Source organism: Kogia breviceps, chromosome 1, assembly GCF_026419965.1.
Source record: "Kogia breviceps isolate mKogBre1 chromosome 1, mKogBre1 haplotype 1, whole genome shotgun sequence".
In the NCBI taxonomy this organism is placed as follows: Eukaryota; Metazoa; Chordata; class Mammalia; order Artiodactyla; family Physeteridae; genus Kogia; species Kogia breviceps.
In genome coordinates, this window is record NC_081310.1 from 14,078,613 (window position 1) to 14,093,161 (window position 14,549).

Here is a 14,549-nt window from a genome sequence, read left to right on the forward strand (position 1 = left end):
ACCGTTCTTTGAAAACCAGATGAATGTCTATGAATTTTGAATGCTTTCATTTAAAGATAATGCAATTAGAGGATTCTTGAGAACTCACATGAAAGTCTCTTTCCAGACTGTCATTGATAAAGAAATACTTGTAGGAGTTCATAAATAATTGAAAGGAAAAGGAGTGAGAACATGCTTCCCTTCATAAACTCAATGGCAGCTAAGTTATTATAATCTACAAGTCAACATTTTCCTTAAAATAGAGCCTATTATTTCTCATAGCTTGTTCTTCCTTTGTCAGATCCAGAACAGAGAGGAGTTCATGCCATCACTGTGTTTGCAGAAGTTTTATCTGATTACCCAGGAACCAAGGCACAGTGAGATCCGGAAAATCCTAAGGGTGGATTGATGCTTAAAATGAAGGTTGCTACCCTTTTGTTAAACCCATCCTGACTCACCACAGCAGCATCAGATGACAACAGCACATTTTCCAGATTTTCCAAGTGATGAAAATGTCAGGAAATCCAAAGTTATGGTTCCCCTAACAACCATAACTTGGCCACTTTGCACAGAATGATTAAAGAAGAAAAGTTAGAAACTGACAAGTAGTATAAACCCACAGTTACAATGAGTTTGTGTCTACACAGACAGAGCAAAATTCAATAAGTAGGCAACTAGCTGGGTAACTCAGACCAAATCATCCCTTACCTAAGATAGTCATAAAAAACAGAAGTATTTTTGTTGAAACTAAATCATCTGGATAATGAGCTCACTATTTTACTTGGTACATGGAGCTATAAAGGAAAAAATGACGACTAGAATGATCTGAATTTCAGAATATAGTAACATTTGAGATGAAAGTGGTGTGTTTTCTATATATTAGAAACACACAGCGAACCAAAAGAGACCTCTTGCCCAAGGAAACTGACTTCAATTTATACTTACTCTCACAAATGTATTCATAAAGCGATGCCCAGTGAAACTTAAGTTAATTTTACTTTTTATATCCAGAAAAGTACCATTTAAAAAACTGATTCTAGCTGTAGCTATTGGTGAGATCAGATCAAGACGGGCAGAAACGCTTCAATAGTCCCTTGGTTTATGTAGATGCAAGTTATGAAGGAAATAAGAAATGGGGAGTCTGGGAAGAATAGGAAATTAAATACTTTTCCTAAAGACATCAGAATTCAATGACCACCCTCCCCCACCCTCCCCCCCAAAAGAAACCCACAAATAGTCAGTCAAACAAATAAGTCAGTAAGACAAAATATGTCAAAGAGGAGGCTCATTAAGGGGCTGCAACACAGGTGTGCAGGAAGGTAAGCTGACTGCCCCCATCCTTCCCTCTACAGCAGGGGCAGCAAGCCTGGCTGCCAGAAGTTAAAGTGGGTGCCGACTACACCTTCCAGACAGGATCGCTTCTTTTGAACAAAAACACTGGCACAGCACATAGCACCCACAGGTGGTCTAATTTCCAGTTTTCCCTCAGATTTGTGAGACAAGTCCCCTTGGGCTGGAGGGGCCCCTAGTCTTTTGGACTTACAAACGGTAGATGTGTAGAAAAATTTTTTTCACAATATGAAGACTCATGTCATTCATTTTGAATATTAGAAAGAAATGCAGGGACTTCCCTGTTGGTGCAGTGGTAAAGACTCTGCACTTCCAATGCAGGGGGCGCGGGTTCGACCCCTGGTCGGGGAACTAAGATCCCACATGCTGCGTGATGCAGCCAAAATATAAAAAAATAAAAATAAAGGAATGCATATTGTGGGTTTTTTTGTTTGTTTTTGTTTTGTTTTATTATTTTTTCACAAGCTGGTTACATGGGACAAAGTGGTTTATCTGAATAGTTGAAAAAAATCTTTGCTAGTGCTAGAAGAAAAAAATAAAAACTCTTGACATTTATTATTATGAGGCTAGTCAAAAGATCACCTCAGCACATTTTGTTGTATGTATACTTCCTTTCAAGAAGCAGCTGTCATCAGTATGTTTATGTCAACTTATGTTTCAAACTAATTCGTGGGGATTTACTTAATTTCTTTCCTTACATCTTCGATTTGGACTTCTCATTAACAATGCTTACAAGCATCATTAAAAATCCAATAATAAAATTTCGGCCTTGGTCCTAATTCCTTAATGAGTTTTCATTGCTTCTATGAAGAAACAAAATTAACTTTCTGAGACTTATTCTGTTTTTCTGCCAACTACCTCATGGTTAAAAGTTAGATTCCGTAATGTTAGATAGTCAAGTCCTCTTTATTTTGGAAATTGCTATATTTCAGGCGCCTAGAGTTTCACAGATCATAGAAAGTTACTTTTCCATACGATTTCCCTAGGTAGTGATGGTGTATCTGTAGTTAACTGTGATGATAGCAATTAATACATGTATGAGTGTGAGTGTGTGTGTGTGTGTGTGTGTGTGTGAGTGTGTGTGTGTGTGTGTGTGAGTGTGGTTTTCTCCACTAGACTGTGAGCTCGCTGAGGGCAAGGGCTATGCTATTTATCTTTTGTTCCTTATCACAATGCCTGTCAGCGTATAGTAAGCAAAAAGAAATTGCTGGATAAAATGAATTTCTTCAGCTGAAGTCATCATTATATAGCAATGCTGGATTAAGTAAATAATGAATTGAAAATAGTGGAGAAGCGTCTAGGGACCGCGATAATTTGGGTTGAACCAAAAGGATATGCTAGTAATTGATCCTTTTTAGCTTACAAACATGGCAATTTTTTATGGTTCATTCTATTGTTTCCTTAGATTTACATGCGGCCTCTCTTCAAGAACCTCACCGTATCTGTAATGTTTTCCCACCAGGACCCTTTCAGATGGACAGGAGAATTTTCCTTTGTTTTACTCATTCCCCAAAGACAAGAACAGCACAGTTAATATTCCTAAGGCACGGAGCAATGGATACCCAACCCTTTACACATTACTAAAAGTATTCTTTCATTTAGCATCTATTGGCACACCCACTGTGTGCTAGCCACTACGGTGGGGATTGTGATACAGAAGTCATGAAGACAAGGCCTTGCTCATGGTGGATCTGACAGTAAAATGGGGTGTCCAGACAAGTAGCCAGGCCAGTACAAAGACAACAGTGATTTGTAAGGGGTGTGCTATGGAAATACATTAAGGAAGCAGCTGATTCAGACCAGGAAGAGGGTGCTCTAGGAAACGTCCAGGCCAAGACTTGGAGGACGGTAGACAGAGGGAAATGGCAGCTATGGGGAGAAGTTGAGGGGTGGGTGTTGCCGGTTAGAGGTGCCACATGCAATAGTAACGTGGCTTACGCACAGAGGCCCAGCAGAGAAAGAGGGGAGACAAGACCAGATTGTAAACAGAGTTCAGAGTAGAGCTAGTCAGTGTGAGTCTAGAAGCATCACCCACCTGATAGAAAAGTCATTGATCCATATGTCTTAAAACTTTTCCTAAAATAATACTTGTGATTTTTTGAAATTGGATTATATTGCTTGATTCATGAGGGTTTAGACGTCACTTAATCCCATCCAATCTCCTCATTTTATAGACAACAAAAGTGAAGCCCAGAGAAGTTAAGTGACTCCCCGAAGGCCACAAAGCCAGTCTTCCAGCACAGGATGAAACCAAACCCACCCCTCCTTACTCTCCCGTGGAGCACTCTTTTCTGACATTGCCTATTTGCCCATTTCTTGATCTCTTCAAACTTCAGATTGAATTCTTTCGAGTCCCAAGCATGTTAACTAAATAATTTTTGCGAATCGAATCAATGATTTATAGCAAATTATTTCCTGGAAAAGCAAGCAGTTCACAAGTGGCCCAAACTTTCCCCAGTTTTGAACACGTTCAACATTTCCAGATTTCGCTATTACGTGTCAGGCTAGAGCTGTGACAAAGGCAAGAGGCTAAGGCTCAAACACCTACAAACTTGACTTCAAAAGGCTTATTTGAAGCGTGCAGTTAAGATGGCAAATATTAAACATGCTGACTGTTGCAGCTTGATGATTAATGCCACAGATAATAACCAAACATGTTTTATTGCATAACTGATAACTGGCTCACACAATGAAGACACTCAGATTCTTTGAACTATTCAACATGCCCCAAACTAAATGCCAGCATTTGTTTTTATAGTTTTTGTAATCTCACCTGCTAAGACCCTTATCTTCATAAAACCACTGAGTTCCTGAATAAATATTGTGCCACAGATTTAAATCTTCTGGGGGATTTGATGCAAGTGGTTGCTGGATTTTACATCTCAGAAGCTCATATCTAAAGCAAAAGATAAGCAGAAAGATCAGGATAATCTCAATTGATGTTATTACCAAAATTCAGGTTGTCTCAAGGTACGAGGGTGTGGGGTGTATGTGTAAATGTAAAGAAAACATCTTAATTTTCTTTTTTTCAGATAATCATTTTTTTTTTTTTTTTGGCACAAGCGTCATCCATGTAGCTAACTGGAACAATTAGCTACATTCACATTTTACTATTATCAGTAAAATGATAACATTTAGATTTCTTCTATATCAGATTTGCCAAAACTTTATCGCCAGTTTCACACAAAATAGAATTACGAAAAGCTTACAAAGTTGATGATTTCCTAAGACTTCTACCATCAATACTTTATAAACAATGATAATATTATCGACTCCATAGTCTTGCCTGAGTGTCAAGTTGTTATAAAGCCATTTCAGAATCACAGTTCTTTTCTTTCATCTTATCTATATTCCTGACCACATGCTTTACAAGTTTCCAGATAATCATAACATGCCAAAAAATGATTGTGTTATCTTTAGAATTCTGAGGCATATTTGTGCAAATGTGACATTTAGAACATGCATCAAGCTTGCTTAACATATAATAAAGATATACTCTGAAAATCAAGAGAGGGGCTGTGTAGAGAAGCATTAGAGAACAGCAACTGTTGTTTCGAGGGTTTTTAGTTCCTCACAATAGCATGATATTTTTACCTTGATGATCTTTTTATGGTTGCATATAAGTCAAGATACAGAAGATGAAACTGTATGAAAATTATGAGTGAGGCAGACATAGAGAACAGACTGGTGGTTGCCAAGGGGGAGGGGCTTGGGGGAGGGATGGAGTGGGAGGTTGGGGTCAGCAGATGTAAGCTTTTATATGCAGAATGGATGAACAACAAGGTCCTACAGTATCACACGGTGAATTATATTCAATATCCTGTGAGAAACCACAATGGAAAAGAATATGAAAAAGAATGTATATATATATATGTGTGTGTGTGTATAACTGAGTCACTCTGCTGTACAGCAGAAATTAACACAACACTGTAAATCAACTACACTTCAATAAAAAAAAAAAATGTTACGAGTGAGGAATATCCAACAAGGAATTAGGTCAATGTTCCTATGTGAGGAACAGCCTCCTTCCTCCCTTCCTTCCCAGAGAGATAAGATCGTAACAAAATCCAAAAGCACCATCGCTTCCTCTTACCTCAAATTGGGTCCGTTTGGCCTGGTAGGTGGCTGCCAAGAAATGCCAACATACGATTCACTTAGTGGAACCACGGACAACGGGCTAAGATCCTGAGGCAGGGTGGGATGCGTGGTCACATGGGTAGGGAAACTCTCTGTGCACCCCCCTAGATGCCCATCACCCCCTGAGCAAGCCACAATGGTGACAGAATAATTAGTGAAAGGAATCAGATGAGTAACGACGTGGCTGAACACAGAGGAAGTAACGTTGGTGATTGTGATGTGAGGGTCAGGCATGCGGATCTCGTAGGTAAGGATGTCTCCATTCAGGATAAGTGGGGCTCTCCAAGTGACCTGAAATAAAACATAAGCTTAGCGCCAGTGTGATAACACAGGAACAGAGCAACTGCAGTTCACAAGGCCTGGCATATTGCTCTGCCTTGTTTTCAGTTAAGTCGCTTTCTAAATACCCACTTTCGACTTCGCCCTTTGCACTAGACAGTAATGAAGGGTTTCAGATCAATTAGCAGTACACCAGGAACTAGATGAAATGCTGTTTCCTGGGTTGGGCTTTTAGTCTGGAGACTTTCTAAGACCGTCAGACTAATACACACCTTAGTGATTCATCTCCACCATGGGTGCCCTGAAGGACACAGGGCACACACATGGAGAGAATTCACACATCCACACGCATCAATGGGGCGGCAGCAGGATTTAATAGTTTTCTTGTTTATAACTCAATTAAACGACACGTTAGAACTCCTTGCTTTGCATTATTAGTGGGTACTCTGAATATGTCACTATTCCTTTTTTGTTTTTTTGGACGGTGGTAGGAGGGTGCAGAAATCATTCTTTGCATTTTCTGAGGATGCCCTATTGAGTTCCTGAATCTCACTAGTGCATAATGTAACAAGTAAAGCAACAACAACACATCCTGTTCTCAAAGACAAGAGACACGTGGAAAGCTTTAAAAAGGCAAGCAAAGAATGATCCTGTTTAAGTCACAGACATGAACATCAGAAGAAAGAAACACTGTTTTCTAATAATGTTTAACGTTGCTTTTCTTTTCTGGCTTAAATACTGTAAGGGCATGGTGTTAACCCACCCACGCTCTTATGGGGGACAAAGGACCCTAGAAAAATGTGCCTTCGTCGTTAAAAGATTCCTTATTTATATGCTATCATGGGTCATCTTTTCTGCGTTGCCTTGCAATGTTCCTTAAATTTTGGAGTGTATATCCCATCTCCCCAATAGACTGTAAGCTTCTTGATAGCAGGGCCTAAACTGTACACCTATTTAGTGCCATACACCGAGAGATGGAGTTCCAGAAGTAACAGCAGTCATGGCTGTCTCCATTATGTTTTTCCTTAGCATACAGCTATTTTGAAACTTTCAAAGAATTTTTCACAAAGGGATATATTGATACCTACATTTATAGTTCTATACAAATTTGAAGTCTGAAAGGCATTACAGAAAAATGAGAAGGGAAAAGGATGAACCAAAATTTTCTATCTTAAAGAGAAAAAATTTCCTCCAGAAGGAATCTGACCTGAGATATTTGTAGGGTATGCTTCCTAATTCTTGGTGACAAAATGGGCCTCTACCAGATGCCATTGGGCAGTTACTTGATGATTACAGTCCTAACTTAAAATTAACAAGGACCTGACACCTACTCCAATTTTATTACATGGCTTGAAATCATTCTTAATTTTAAAAACTTTTTCTGGACTTCCCTAGTGGTGCAGTGGTTAAGAATCCACCCGCCATTGCAGGGGACACGTGTGGGTTTGAGCCCTGGTCCGGGAAGATCCCACATGCCGCGGAGCAACTAAGCCCACAAGCCACACCTGTTGAGCCTGCGCGCCACAACAACTGAGCCCGTGTGCCTAGAGCCCGTGCTCTGCAACAAGAGAAGCCACCGCAGTGCAACAAAGAGTAGCCCCCACTCTCTGCAACTAGAGAAAGCCAGTGCGCAGCAACGAAGATCCAACCCAGCCAAAAATCAATCAATAAATAAATAAAAATTAACAAACAAAAACCAAAAACACTTCTCAGAGAGTTCCACACTGTGCTGGTGAAGAGAAATTTTAGATGAGTTCCTTATGAGCACAGAGGATTTGCCTGGATGGAGGAGAGATCAAAGAAGCCTAACACAAGCAAAGTTTATAGAGCGGACATAGGATTCTACTTGTTTGGGGGGGTGCAGTGCTCTTTGTGGACTTCAGAAATGAGTCAAGGTCATATTTACAGGGCTTCCTGGTACTTGGCATGCAAATGGAAAATGGAAGGGTTATCACAGCTCAATTCTACCTGATCCACATGTGGAATACCACTTGCCTCTGGAACTAGAATATTCTGAGAGTTCAGGTCAAGGCTTGGCAGCCCTTGAAAGAATCCAAACTTTGGAGGTAGTCTGTGTTGGCAGTTGAGCTGAGAGTGAATTGATCTGGAACTCAGTTGCTGAGCCTAAGAAAAGCATTCATAAGATAAACCCTGAATAAGATCTCAACCAGCGGAGATTAAGTGATGTGATGTAATGATTCTGGAGACAGTCATTTGAAGAGCTAAAAAATCCCCGTGTTCTCTAACTATAAACGTTTGCAACCAGAAATTGGCTGTTTTTCTCACTTAAAAAGTTATAGACTTAAGAAGATACATCTTTTTAAAAAATTTTATAAATTTATTTATTTATTTTATTTTTGGCTGCGTTGGGTCTTCGTTGCTGCAAACGGGCTTTCTCTAGTTGCGGCGAGCAGGGGCTCGCCGTTGCGAGCCCGTTGCAGTGCACGGGCTTCTCATTGCGGTGGCTTCTCTTGTTGCAGAGCACGGGCTCTAGGCAGGTGGGCTTCAGTAGTTGCAGCACACGGGCTCAGTAGTTGTGGCTCGCGGGCTCTAGAGTGCAGGCTCAGTAGTTGTGCCGCACGGGCTTAGCTGCTCTGCAGCATGTGGGATCTTCCTGGATCAGGGATCAAACCCGTGTCCCCTGCATTGGCCGGCAGATTCTTAACCACTGTGCCACCAGGGAAGCCCAGGAAGATATATCTTTTTGACAGTACTGAGTTGGAAGACATGAATCTACTTCCACAGAAAATTTTTATAAGTAATTTTATAGCAAGGTGGAGAAGGCCATTGTCATTATAGTGAGTAGGCTATCAGAAATGGTATCTAATTTGATCATCCTCCTGAAAATATCCTGGAGCTATTACTAAAAATAAATGTGTCCAAGCTTTTTAAAGAGCCGGTTAGTTAAATATTGGATTCTATTCTTTCCAATGCTTAAGACTACATTTACTAGAGTGTGGCTAAAATATGTGAGATTAAAACTTTCATTCAGTTTAATTTTCCATGGCCTTTTATGTATCTATTGCTCATAGAAAGGATTATAAAATATTGTTGCAGCCAAAAAAGCTCAGACCCAAGAGCATGTTCCTGGCCTAATAAGCAAAAGGTATGTTCTCTAAAACAAGACTTTTACACTGAAATTTTCTAAACAGAATTGTAGTTTCTGGCTGGGAATAAAATGTTTATTTTGGAGTTGCTTTGCCAACAATGATGATTTCTTTTATTTGAGTGGTTCTTAATTCTTAGATTTCCATTCTCTGTTTAGTTATTGTAAATTTGCAAAAAAATAGGACAGGTGGGTAGGTGTTAAAGGAGCTACTGACTTTTACCTACTTGTTCAGATCCCTGAAGAGTGGCCCTAAACAATCGAGGGACCTACAAGATCCTGGTTGTAAGCAAAAATTTTTGGAATGTAGGTTAGATGATTGGCTTCGGGACTGAAAAAAGTAACACACATAGACATTGTAACTTACTTCTAAATTCTTTAACTCCATCAAACCATATTTAAGAACTTTATGAATAAGAGGATTTATGGAGATTGATATAATGGGTTGAGAATGGGCTAAGAATAAATATCCTTGATATCTGATGTCGTTTATTCAACCAAAGTTGTGAGACTTGGAGCAAAACACTTAACATCTCTGGGCCTCGGTTTCCTTGTATCTAATGTTAAGAGACAATCCTTGCCCTCATATCTACATAGAAGGTTTTATAATTCTAAGACTACTTAATCAATACAGAATATGAATGACCACAGGGCATGAGAGTGTGGTAATATCTGACTCCATATGGTAATTCCTCTCAACAACTGACTCCCCAGCAAAGCTTCTCATACAGAACAAGGTGTACAATTAAGTATTTGTTGAAATGAAATGAAATTTTTCCTTTAAGATATCTTCCTTTCCTTTTAAAGTTGTTAATATTATTTTTTTTTACTTCGGATATTTGCTTTGCATTTTGCATTCAGAGAAAAAACCAAAGATATTGATACATACAGGAAAATAAATTATGGTCCTTCACCTTGACCTCCGCCTGTCCCTCTCCATTCCCACCCTTTAAAGGTGAAAAGGTGAAAGCTTGAATCTATTCTTCCATACTTTCTCACACAGCAAATATATCCACACATAGGTAAGTTTTCTCTCTCTCTTTTAATTTTTGTTCTGGAAAAATTTTATTTTATACCCATTATTATTTTGTAACTTGCTTTTCACAGTCAACTAGAGATCAGGGACACACCCTCATGTTTTGTGTTGCATAATATTCCTTTCATGGCTGAAAACAGACTATTCAGTTATCCTACAGACTTGACTTTACAGTTAAAAACCATATTTGAAAATGTATGTATAAATACGATTGTACTTTTTTTTTTTTTTAAAAAATTTTTTGGCTGCACTGCACAGCATGTGGGATCTTAGCTCCCCGACCAGGGATCGAACCTATGTGCCCTGCATTGGAAGTGTGGAGTCTTAACCCCTGGACTGTCAGGGAAGTCCCTATTCTTCTTTATTATTGTATAGGTTAGCAAGAATTGTTATAGCAAAATGTATGTTTAATCTTAATCATTATTGATGGATTACTTTCTGAAAAGTTTGAAATAATTCACTTGATCACAAACAATGATAGAAAATGTCCATGATTTGTGTCCCCACAAATTCTTGAAATTACTGCTCCTTTTAGAGATCAGATTTGTGGTTACCAGAGGCAGTGGTGGGTGAAGGTGGTTGGTCATGGCTGAAAACTTCCAGTTATAAGATAAATAAGTACTAGGGTTGTGATGTACAACACGATTAATACAATTAACACTGCTGAAATTACATATGAAAATTGTTAAGAAAGTATTGGGTTGGCCAAAACGTTTGTCTGGAATTTTCCATAAGATGTTACAGAAAAACCCAAACAAACATTTTGGTCAACCCAATAAATCCTAAGAGTGCTATCACAAGGAAAAAAGTTTTTCTTTTATTTTGTATCTATAGGAGATGATGGATGTTCAATAAACTTACTGTGGTCATCTTTTCATGATGCACGTAAGTCAAATGATTATGCTGGACCCCTTAAATGTATACAGTGCTTTGGGTCAACTCTATCTGAATAAAACTGGAAGAAAAAAAATTACTAATCCCTTTGGTCTTGCCAGTATTACTTTATTATTTCTTTAATTAACTTGTAGTCCCTTGACATTTTTAAGATGTAAATATTTTCAAACATTATTAACTCTTTGTATATCCTCTTATCACATTATTTATCCATATTTTATACTTTGTTTTCTATTGAGTTGTCTTTTTATCATAAGTTATTAGAAGTTCTTTGTTTATTATGGGGAAATAATTTATTTTTCTACAATGTCTTATAGATGTATTTTCCCAATCTATCTTTTGGAGTTTAACTTTTTTTTTGAGGAATCTTATATCTTGCAAAAACCAAACTGTTTTCCAGCTAAATATAACTATCTGTTCTTTTAGGGCTGCAGGGTTTGCCTGTGAAATGGCGATAATAATAGCCTTTATCTGACAGGGTTGTAGTAAGGATTCCATGAGAGCAATTCCTGGAACTTAATATGAACTCAGTGACTATTAGTTGTCATTTTATTTCCTTCCATATTCTGTAATACCCTATATGGGAAAAGAATCTGAAAAAGAATGGATATATGTATATGCATAACTGAATCACTTTGCTGTACACCTGAAACTAACACAATACTGTAAATCAACTATACTCCAATATAAAATAAAAATTAAATTAAACAAAGAATTTATAATTTTTTAATGGTTTGATTTAAGCAGATATCAAAGACCAGCCCATTTTCAAAAACAGGTGAGAAGGATGATTAAGACTTAATTCTTTTTACTTTGGTTTATTATCAACCTGTAAATGAGCAATGCTAAGAGTACACACCATAGCAAAGCTGTGCATGGACACCATCTGGGGGACAGGATTATTGTTCCTTGTGGCACACACACCAAGGCTGGTGGTTTTGGCGATCTGAGCCAAGAGAGGACTCTTCTACCTGAACAGCTGAGAGCTGCAGGCCTGCTCTTTCATTTTGCTTTAGCCGTGGGAAGGTGGGTCTGCGAATGGCGCCATCAGAGTTCAGAGGCTCATGTTATCACCAAAAAGGAATTTTTTTTTTTTTATAACAGTTATACAACTTATATATATACAACTTATACAATTCTATGTTTTACTTTTATTAGTCCTCAATTGTACTCAAGACTCCAGTGGAATAAATTTATAAATTGACTTTTTCCTAATCTGGTTTTATGTTGAATATTTGTTAGAAATGGCTACTGAATCTTACAAGTCTTTTTTCTGCATCTATTGATTAAAAAAAAAGGGGGGGGCTTTCTCTTTTAATCAGTTGATTTAAGCAGTATGTTGATAGATGTCCTGATGTTGAACCAAACTTACATTTTTGGAATCAGACCAGATTTGCCCTGGTATACCATTCTTTTAATATACTCCTGAGTTCAATTTGCTAATATTTTATTTAGAAGCATTGGCTCTACAGTCACAATATGAAATTAGTCTATAGTTTTACTGAACTATCTTTTTCAGGTTTTGGTATTTTTTACCAATTTTATACAATGAAATGAATTTTCTTAAAGTGATTAAATATCACATCAAAGTGCATGGCTTTCACACAACCGCTTTGACAATATATATTCTTTTCCTTATAATTAAATAAAATATTAAGAATGTAATTTTGATATGCAACTTTCCCTTTTTCTTTTTAAAAAAAATTTATTTTATTGAGGTATAGTTGATCTATAATATTAAACCAACTATAACTTCCGCTGTGCAGCAAAGTGATTCCGTTATACGTATATATATATGCGTTCTTTTTCATATTCTTTTCCATTATGGTTTATTACAGGATATTGAATATACTTCCCTGTGCTATACAGTAGGACCTTGTTGTTTACGCAACTTTCCCTTCCTAATGCTCATGTCTATGCCAAGTTATCTCTTTATACTTACTAAGATGTTACTTTGGGTTATTTTCTAGTTGGCCTAAGTATGTGAAGTTTCCTTGCTTTCCCTATTAGATGCAAGCTCTTACAGGTGGAGTGGTGGTGAAAAGACCACATGGTACAAAATGGGAAGAGCTAGAGTGAAATACCAGTCCACTTCCTTTATTATCCCCCAACCTATCAGCTGGTAGTGTTTATTCCTGATCTGTTTCTTCCCTCAAGTCTTTTTCATTTCTGGGCATTTTATATATCTGTTTATGTGGTTTTGACTAAAAGGTACACTCCAGGGAGGTGGGGATTTTGATTTGGTCACTACTGTATCCTCAGTGCCTAAAAGAGGCACTCATAAAGATTTACAGGTGCTCAATAAAGGTTAGTAGAACTGAAATTATTATTATTGTGTCAATAACATTACTGACAATTCTCTTCATCCTCATATTTGCAATGACTCTACGAAATAAATGTTGAATAAATTTCTTAACCAAGGCATTCATGACCCTCCTTCTGCTGTTCCTCATATTTTATCCATTTGCAATTTTAACTTTTAAATCTTATATTATGTCATAAAGAGAAATCACTGTATTGCTGTCACATCGCTTCTGTTTACCAGATAAGCGTATCACGAGGACATTGACTTTGGCAGTCTGAAGATCTTTTTGAACCTAATGTGAGCCCAAAATTCTGAAGTGTAAATGTGTTGTTTTAATACTATTTAAACACATAACATCCAATACTAGATTCAGCTGAATATTCCTGATGACTCTCTTCATTGATAACTTCTGATTTTCTAGTGATAAAGTGAGAATTAATAAAAGGTGTCAATTTTAAAAAACTATCACTAATGTCCAATGTCTGTATATTCCAAGCACCTTCTTAGAGACTTTTAGATTCCTGACCTGGTGAGTGCCTGTGAGATTCTGCTCCCAAGCCAAGCTAGTATAAACTTTACTTTAGCAGGTTGACAAGCCATGTACATTGTCTTATTCCTGGATGAGGTTGCAAAATCCAAAGAGGAAGGAAAAAAAAAAAAAAAGAATGAAAGAAAAAGTCAGGCAATTTGTTTTGAATACTTTTGATCACTGTTTACAGATGCTGAATCACACAGAATTGGGCACTGAGCCATTATTTTTCTGAAAATATTTATCATTTTTCAGATCTGCCTAGTTATTAAACTTTTGCTAGAAAGAATCCAGAAAAAAGTCCATTATCTAGCTCTGCCTTTGGGGAGGGACTGTGTTTATGTCACATCATATCGATTGGTACTGCTACTGAAGTTTTGCAAAATTCCCTTAGGATTGAAAAGTCATTTCTGGAATGATGGATAACTCTAGGTTTGTTTGGGGTTTTCCTCTGGCTTGTTTTGCTTTTCCTCTGAATGAAGAACAATTCTTAAGATTGCCCAATTCATATAATAAACGTCGTACATCATGTCCTTCAAATTAATTTCCTTTTAGTGTTTTATCAACAGAATTCTATACATTTGTGGTAATTCTATCAAGAAGGCTTGTTGCTTTGGCCAATCTCATGTTGAAGCTAAGACAGACTTATAAAAATCGATTTTAGTTTGTAGGTTCAATTAAATTTCTGCAAGAATTTACACTATTTAGCGTCACCCAGTGTTTGGTTTTGGTGGGGGGGAAGAGAACACACAACAGAGATTCAAGTAATAATTTCAACAGATGAACTTTGCTGTTATGCAAATGTCCTTTGTTTTGTGCTCTGGTAAGCAAGCTGCTGCACCCATGCTTTTGGCAGTAGTACAAGATTGAATCCATGGAAGCATGTGTGTATTTACACAAAAGAGGCTTCTAAGCTACAAAACTCCCTCCTGTT

At 37.6% G+C, this 14,549-nt stretch overlaps 1 protein-coding gene across 1 annotated transcript in view; it reads right to left on the reverse strand.

Annotated features, from left to right (window-relative positions):
* Positions 1-14,549, reverse strand: part of USH2A (usherin) — an 833,496-nt gene that overhangs the window by 263,097 nt on the left and 555,850 nt on the right. Inside the window, exons 42-43 of the mRNA XM_059039022.2 lie at positions 5,423-5,757; positions 4,103-4,225 (exon numbers count right to left, since the gene is read on the reverse strand). Of these exons, the coding sequence (XP_058895005.1) occupies positions 4,103-4,225; positions 5,423-5,757 (458 nt within the window). The remainder of the gene's footprint in view (positions 1-4,102; positions 4,226-5,422; positions 5,758-14,549) is intronic.